The 8,589-nt window shown below is 37.6% G+C and overlaps 1 protein-coding gene across 1 annotated transcript in view; it reads left to right on the top strand.

The window, feature by feature from the left end:
* SPTBN5 (spectrin beta, non-erythrocytic 5) overlaps nucleotides 1-8,589 on the top strand; it is a 93,322-nt gene that overhangs the window by 65,394 nt on the left and 19,339 nt on the right. Inside the window, 6 exon segments of the mRNA XM_042862479.1 lie at nucleotides 976-1,097; nucleotides 1,727-1,889; nucleotides 4,128-4,316; nucleotides 5,333-5,410; nucleotides 6,857-7,029; nucleotides 8,035-8,125. Of these exon segments, the coding sequence (XP_042718413.1) occupies nucleotides 976-1,097; nucleotides 1,727-1,889; nucleotides 4,128-4,316; nucleotides 5,333-5,410; nucleotides 6,857-7,029; nucleotides 8,035-8,125 (816 nt within the window).

Raw genomic sequence — 8,589 nt, 5'->3', positions numbered from 1 at the left:
CCGTTCCAAGCTTTTCAGGTTTGAATCGGTCCCGGGAACTCTCTCTCTCTCATCTTGTCTGATTTATTAATCTCAATTTCAACTAAATTGTATATATTGTGTTATTTTGTATTCCGATATTATAGTAAAATAAGTTTTCCTCCATAGATTGTTGCCGCTGCTCTTTTCCTCCCTTCCTTCCTTCCCATTTTTGTGGGACTAGGGTGGGGGGGGGAGGGCAGAGGCCTGTCGCCCCTGTCACGGACATAGACTGATCCGGTCAAATCCGTGACACTATAAAATTCTTACTTTTTGGAAATTTGACGCAAGCTCTGACACGTCTCTTCAGATCCATGAGTTGTACTGCAGTGCAGTTCAGAAATAAAACACAAAATCACAGTTCACATATTTTTCTGATATAGCTGTCAAGCCCCAGAATCTTAGGTTAATTCCCTGATCAGCTCTTGCTGTTGTAAATTGCCCAGTTTGCATGGCTTAGGACTAATCTGAGCATTAATTACAGTTTAGACTTCCTATATAACTACATATTAAAAATGTGTATATATATTTTCCAATGAGCAGCAGTAGAAGAAATCGTGTACCTATGCCTCATCATTTGCACTGTTGGCTGAAATAGTTTCATACAGAACATATTTTTGCAAACTTCCTATAAATCTTTTCTTCACAATAGTATGCAAACTGTGACTACTCCTTCATTTTCTTCTGTTTGTCCCCATTCTGCAAAATTGCTTTCTTAATTGTTAATTAGCATTTGTATGTTGAAACAAAACAAATGTATCTTTCTCCACTTAGACGGTTGCTCAGAAATCCATGTTATTTTTTGTGCATATAGTAACGTATATATTTTAATATTATAATCTAGGTATCCATTTTAAAAACTAGAATCTTAAAATGAACTAGTTCTGAAAGGCAAATTCAGGAATGAACATAAGCTTTTTTTGGCATAAATTCACCCCACTATAAATCTCTTTCCAGCCATTGGAATTGGAATCTTTCCGCCTTTCCACAAGGAATCCATCCATAAATGACAAGCTGACTATGAAGCAACAGGAGATGAAAAACAACTGGCTACGACTCCAGGGACAGGCCAAACAAAGGTAAAGGCTTCTTGTGGTCTGACTATCTCTCATCGAGAACAAAGCTATTCCCTGGGGTAGCAAATCATCTACACTTGTTAGGGGATTTCCAAAAGTTTTTGAGGATTCATTCAGAGCTTATACAGGTAGCTAGGACATCTCCATTTGGAACAAGAGGCACAGGGCAACAGAAGTTCCATAGATGTGACTTAAGGAAAGTTAGTCCAATGACTTCCTAGCTTAAAATGACTTCCTTACTAAAATGCTTCCAGACTAACAGATAACATTTGTCATGAACATTTTGTGAAATACTTATTTTTTCATGTTTCTTTTCTTGAATATTTTCAAAACAAGAAAGACTTAGGCCTGAGCAGGAATTATTTCTGGAAACAACAACTGTAAGGATCTTTACCTTTCTTATTCTAATGAACTGTCATAAAAAAAGAAGGCAAGCCTGTTGTCTCCAAGGCAGCATGCATCTGTGTAATTTTGATTTAATGTGAAAATAGTTAGGATCAGCAAGGGAAAGCTAGGAGGCTTGAATCCACTTCAGTTGCCTTCTCACAGTATACCTTCCTCTGCAAATGGGGTGGGAATGGGAACTAGACAACTCTGTGTTGGATAATGCTAAACTGTACATTGTGTTGCAGGAAGGAGAAGCTGGCAGCCTCATATCAGTTGCAGAAGTTTAACTTTGAGATGAAGGAAATTATAGATTGGATTCAAAACATCAGAGGCTTAATGGAAGCAGGAGGGCTTCCTAAAAGCCTAAATGAAGCAGAAAGCATGATTGAGGAGCATCAGCAGAGAAAGGCAAGTATCATTATTGCTTCCAATTGAATATACTCATCTAGAGGGTGGCAACCCTGCCCATGGCTGTACAGTTGAAACTTGATGAACTTTCAGGTTCATTCCAACCCAAGCCATTCTATGGTGTTGTCATTCTGTCCTGTGGGAACTAAATGCTGCAGACACAGCAGAATTTCTGCTGCATGAATTGACAGTAACATGGTGAGAGTCTGTTCCAGTAACAGGCTAGTGACAGAGATCACCTAAGAACTGATGGAACTCTATCCCACTGGCTATTTAGGAGCTCATTTCCTGGGAAGCCACATTACCGCTCACATCTTCTGCTATCCAGCTCTGCAGGTGAAAAGCTGATTCAGTCTCAAAACATGCTCAGCTCTGATCTCTTGCTCAGATTGCCAAGAAGTTAATGTCAGTCTAGCTTTGAGCTAGATTTTGTGATGCAAACTCCATTTTCCTGAGAAGAAAATAAAACCAGCAGTTTGTCTCATACAGAGCAGTAAATTACCATCGCATTGTACTGGAACTCTTCATATCTCAGTACAAATCACAGAATGGCCAGGGTTAGAAGGGACCTCAAGGATCATGAATCTCCTGCTCCCCCTGCCACATACAGGGCCACCAGCCTCCCCATTTAATACCAGACCAGGCTGCCGAGGGCCCCATCCAATCTGGCCTTGAACACTTCTCGGGATGGAGCATCCACAACCTCTCTGGGCAGCCTTTTCCAGCACCTCACCACTCTCATAGTAAAGAACTTAAAATTACCAATAATCTTTTGATGGCTGATTTGGTTCATATTTTTGATGGTTTTCTAAAAGGAGTGCTATTATTAATATTAAAAAGAAACACTGATATTTTGATTTTTCCCACATGTAGTAGCAACCTTTCAGTTCCTGTATTACCTCTTCTTTGTAGTTATATTTCCTTTTCTAAAAAGCATATTCTCAGAATCATGACTAATACTAACAATGAAAATCCTGTGCTTTGCAATTCCCATTACAAGCATGAATAATGTTAGATTCTAAGTCATTTTCCAGACCTGAATTTAGTGTCAAATACCTGATGCCCCCTCTTCTTCTAGTCTTCTGTCTGTCCTCTCTCAAGTCAAATATTTAGCTTTCTTTTTTTATTATTTATTTTATTTTTTTTTTTGCCATTAATAATAGAAACAGTAGAAAACTATAAAAAGTTCAACACACTGTTGTATTTTGAATTTAGATAGTAACAAGATCTAGATCTAGATCTTGATCTTGCTAGTAAAGGAACCCAAGAATTCTAATGAGATAGTCACACAGAAAAGGTGGAATTCAGGGAACGCTTCCTTTTCTGGTGGGTTGACTAGACTAAATTATAAGTCACAATAGAAAATGGCTTTTTCTTCTTTTTTTTTTTTTTTTTTTTTAATTGAGTTAGTGGCTCAAACTATAGTCCTTAGGGGAGACTGTAGTTGACTGCAAAGTGGTAATCTGAATAAAAAAAATAGAATTGTATCTTACAGCTGTTCTGTCAAACTCTAGGCACCATCATCCCTCTAAAAAAAATCTCTAAGAAGAGCAGCTGTAATTTCAGACATTTAGTAGTCCATGACATCATTTGTAAGGTAGTTTGCAAGTTATTGTGCAGTATTATTTCAGTATATGGTTATTTTTATTTTCAAATGGTTTATATTAGGAATTCCACACTCAATTTGCAGAGCTCACTCTTGCTTTTAATCTGATAACCTTGAGGATTCAGCATAAAGGCATAATTCATTCTTCAGACCAGCATAACAAGTTAAATATTTCATCTTAACACCATAAATAGAACGGAATAAAGTAGAACAGTGTTTTTAATGTAATAATCTGATGCCAACTTACCTGGCAGGAGAGGAAAAACATCTAGGTGCTGTTTGTCTCACAACAACCACCTTTATATAGGAAAACTCAGTGGGGGATACAGTACTATGGGTGTTCAAAACTGTGTTCATTTGTATGTGAGCATTTTCCAATCTGTTTCTAACTGAATTCCAATTTGACTTGTAGGAGACCAGTCATTCCTAGAGCAATAAAGTCATTTATTGTCCTCATTTATTTTCTTTAGGCAATTCTGTGCTTTTTCAGTAACACAGCTCAAAGACGAATGATTTTCCACACAAATATTAGTGTTGGAAAGTTACAGTCTATATTCTCCCCCTTAAGGCCTGTATTCTGAATAGTTGGCATACCATAAACCCTTGACATCAACTTTAGTAATATATTTTAGGAGGAGATTGAAGCACGAGTGGAAAGATTCAACTCTCTCAGTAACTATGGTCAACAACTTGCCAATTCTGGTCACTATGCAACCCCTGAGATTCATCAGTCTCTCTCCAGACTACAGAAAGCCTGGTCTGAATTGATCCAAGCATGGCAGGAGCAATATATAAAATTGTTTCAAGCACAAGATTTACAGGTAAGTAAAAAGACATTCAAAATGAAATGCACACACAGCTTTTCTCAGAATAAGCAGCATATTTATAACAGGGGTTACCATTAGCTGAGGATGATGTAATAATATCCAGTGATTAACAATGATTTCTGGAAGACGACTGAGGGCAGAACACATTCAATAATAGCAGGGCTTTTGCTGTACCTTTAAATTCTGTCTTTACAAATTACATACATTTTTCCCAAATGTACGACCATCTGATTTTCAGAGGCCATGAAATTTACAAAATTAAACATTGTCAGTCTGTCCAATGGGACATTCATGCAGTTGGCAAAGGGAACATACTTGAAATAGAAAATCCTACTAAATTCTAAACTCTCTCCCCCAAGAAAAACAGTATGGACAGAGGTATATTTTAAAACAATTGGAAAAAGAAAATGGAAGAAAAAATGGAAGAAAAAAATGAAGAAAATCTAGTTTTCCCCCTCTGGCATTTTTTTCCTAATGTAAGAACTGTTTTGGCTGCATTTTTCCAGAAACATAGACTTGTAACCATCATCTAACTTTACAAAATTTCTGCTCAAAGTCAGAAATAGCTGAAAGAGAGTTTTTACAATGTGGAATGTCAAGCGCCTTAAATAACAGCTTGTCCTACTAGACCCATCTAAAAAGCTTCACGTACATAAGAACTTAAACCATATGGTAAGGACTGCTTTCACGCTTCTTATGGATTACATTATACTTATTTCAGGCCAGTTGTTTTACATAACACCTTCCATACATCATTAGGAAACATGCTGCAAGTACTTGTATTGTATCCAGTGTCTTAGACAAAAAGAAACAGTCATCTTATTAAAGAGAAAGCTTCAATAATTGTTACGTGCGTGGTTTTGGCAGCATCCAATGCTTATTGCCATCCAATGCTCTTGTGGTTAAATTTTGCAAAAGCCTGAGCAATTTAGGCTTTTTTCAGTATATTCTGCCAAAGTCAGGATTGTGTCTATTTTACATGTTCATGATTGTTTCTTCTCCCTGTGCAGAAATTCTATGGCTATGTGGAACAGACTGAGAGCTGGCTCAGCAGCAAAGAGGCTTTTCTAGCCAATGAAGACTTAGGGGTAGGTGCTCCAAGAAATGATAATTTTCTCAATTTGGAGGATGGAGAGATGTGAAGTATGATGATATGCTCCTTCTTTCTTTCTCCATCTTTCTCCTTTCAAAGTTACTGCTTTGCCTTATTGATGACTTAGGGTCATGTTTCCTTCCCCAGTACTTTAAATGAGATAGGTTACTCAGCCCCTAGAGTAATGAAACAGTCCAAATACTCTAATTATGGCAGGAAAAAAAGACTGTATTTCTCTACCTGGCCTTACCTGACTCAAACAAATTTACTAGCATTGTGCAAGTTGTCACTGTGGTCATTTCTGGTATAAACAGTGTAGTTCTTCTTTAGCTACTTCAGATATCAATAACACTGCAATAACTGAAACTGCAGACTAATGCATGGGTTAGAAAAGTCATGCAGGATGTTGGATATAAACTCTGATGCTTAGTTTACCTTTGGTACTTTGCATAGGCATTAAATTAGCTGTCTCTGCAGGAACAACAATTACATCTCAGAGTTCAGTGTAGACATAATTGATATATATCATATGAAGAACATCTAATGCTAGTGGCTCATGTCTGGCTGTGTAATTTTAATTCTGGAGATATGTACTTACAGTCCCTCCCCTGAAGTATAAAACACTTAGAAGGATCTATTTTCCAGCCATATTTAGCTCAGCAATGCACAGAGAACACCATGTGAGAACGTACTTTTCCAGTGACTCATGTAAACACCCGGTACTTTAGATGTCTTTCTGGCCCATTTGGTGTGAACTTTTGAAAAGACAAGTTTCTCCAGGAGCTTTATAAAGTCCTCCAGAGAAGTGAGAAAACAGAGTTTATTAAAGTAACATTTTGATGCCACTGATTCTAAAATTAAAAGTGCAGGGGGGTGCTGAAAAGAGAGTTCTAAGTCTAAGATTTGGACTCACAAATGTTACATGAAGTCAGGTTCTGTGTTTCTCCCCAAATTAACTGTAACGGCAGGCTCCAGTCCTCAGATTCAAATTTGAATCAGTACACTTCCAAATGCCGTGGATTGAAACTGAGGCTACTCTAATTTTAATCTCTTTCTATGGCATATTTGTTCATCTAACTCTGATCTCTCAGCATCCCATATTTGCTTCCAAAATAGGATCTGTCACAAGATTGATTTACGAGTACAAGGAGATCAACTTTTTCTCCTGAGAAGTGTGAGATGTAGCACAACAACCAGCAGAAGCAGCTAAGCATCCAGGAGTTTGTTCAGTTTTGACCCTGAACCAATGTTCTCAGGCCATGCATAAAACAGTAATTTAGACCCCAATTCTCAGATTCAATGCCAACAAATTTCAAAGGCCAATAACGTTTCTTGACAGTTTGAAAACGTGGGGTAAATGCCAATTAGCTTCTGGATTATCAGTGTGGCGGATGGAATGACTCTGATTGAAATCAGCTTCCCTTTGTTGAATTCCATCCAGGACTCAGTGTCTAGTGTGGAGAGCCTGCAGCGGAAACACATGCAATTTGAAAAATCCCTGGAAGCTCAGATGGAGAAAATTGATGAGATGGCTTCATTTGCCCAGCAGCTAATTCAGAACAAACACTATGATTCGGACAACATCGCCAACAGATGCCAGGCTGTTCTGAGGAGGTGAAGTCAAAACGTCATTGTTTGCTACCCATCTCTCTTGCATTGAAACTCTGCCTCCATAACTCTAAAAGCTTTAAATGTTTTAAGAGAACTGTAAACTCATTTGCATTTACTTGACTTTGCACTGTTATCTGTGGTCTTGCAAAGCTTGATTGAGTCAGAGGTTTTCAAAACTGCAATTAAGGGGAGAGGTGAAATGCAGAAAAAGGCAGTGTTCCTGTAATTCTATACCCTGGTATGGCCCTAAGGACAGTGTTGCAAACAATGCACAGAGTTCTGCTGTGCCATTAAATAGTACTATCATTAAATGCCATTAAGAAAAGGCATTTGCTACATAATTGCTTTTTCTCTGATCTAATGGGTTGATCTTAAAGTTCTGCTCAAATTATCTGTAAGGGCATTTTACAGTTCTTTCTAATGTTAATTGCTTTATTTTTCCTAGCACATTGTATATTGTCCATCTTAACTAACATTAGAAATGATCATATTCAGTGCTATAATAAATGAAAAGATGTATGTAAAATCTACTAGAAGAGATCAGAAATTGCTTATGATGAAAGTGAATGTACAAATTTATTAATACAATCAAAATAGTTCATGCCTGAATCAACATGAATAAAGTGATGCACAGCCATATTTGGAAGAAAGATGAAAGGACGATGTAGTTTTAGCCTGTTACATGTTATTAGTGACAAGTATCATTATACCCACAGGCTTTCCATAATGTTCAGTTGTCCTCAGAAACTCACTAATGGTGTTTCCTAGATGCAGGCATCATACATACAGAATTTGTACATGTTTTAAACATATCTGCTAGTAGTTCTTCCCACAGTATCCCAAGTGTCTTCTCTGACAATCAAAATCATGGAAGGCTGCATATTATGGACAGTTTTCTCCTAGAGATCAAGAGTTAGATCAAATGTTTTTTAGACATGAAAACTAAAAACTCTTTACGCATCTAATTCACTCTGTGTTTTATTCCTCGTGCATCTGTCTTTCTTTCAGAAAGGAGAAATTACTGGAGAATGCTGCTGCTCGCAGACATCTACTAGAGGAATCAAGGCTCCTGCAGAAGTTGTTGAAGAATTCCTATGAGGTACAATTACACAGCATTCGCTGCATTCTTGTTCTTAAAACATGCTGTGCTGTGTAGGTCTGGAACCCTGAAAGAGATTTAATGAGAGAAGAGCCAAGGAACTGAGTCTATAATGAGATAATATTGGAAAATATGAGGATAAGTGTTAATGGATATTTTTCAGTTTTCAAGTAACAAATTCCCTTCGTTTGGGCCACAAAAATCAGTAAGAAACAGGCTAATTAAAAGGAATGTGCCACCCAATCATAATTCATGGGAAGAAACAAAGTAGTCCTCTTCTTGTGAGATATGGTAAGGTTAGAAATAAGGAGGTAACTGCCTTTTATTCCACATGCACACATGTGCACATGCACACACTTTCTTACTGCAGAAGAAAAATTCCATGGAGGCAGACATCTTTCCAGATGACAGTGCTGGTATAGAGGTGTGGGGGTGACATCATCAAGGCATGAGGAGCTTAGGGA

The sequence above is a fragment of the Lagopus leucura genome, unplaced genomic scaffold (genome assembly GCF_019238085.1).
Source record: "Lagopus leucura isolate 7727_CA_CO unplaced genomic scaffold, USGS_WTPT01 Super-Scaffold_1, whole genome shotgun sequence".
Classification (NCBI taxonomy): Eukaryota; Metazoa; Chordata; class Aves; order Galliformes; family Phasianidae; genus Lagopus; species Lagopus leucura.
Note: the sequence above shows the minus strand (reverse complement) of the source record. Positions and strands in the feature narration are given on the sequence as shown.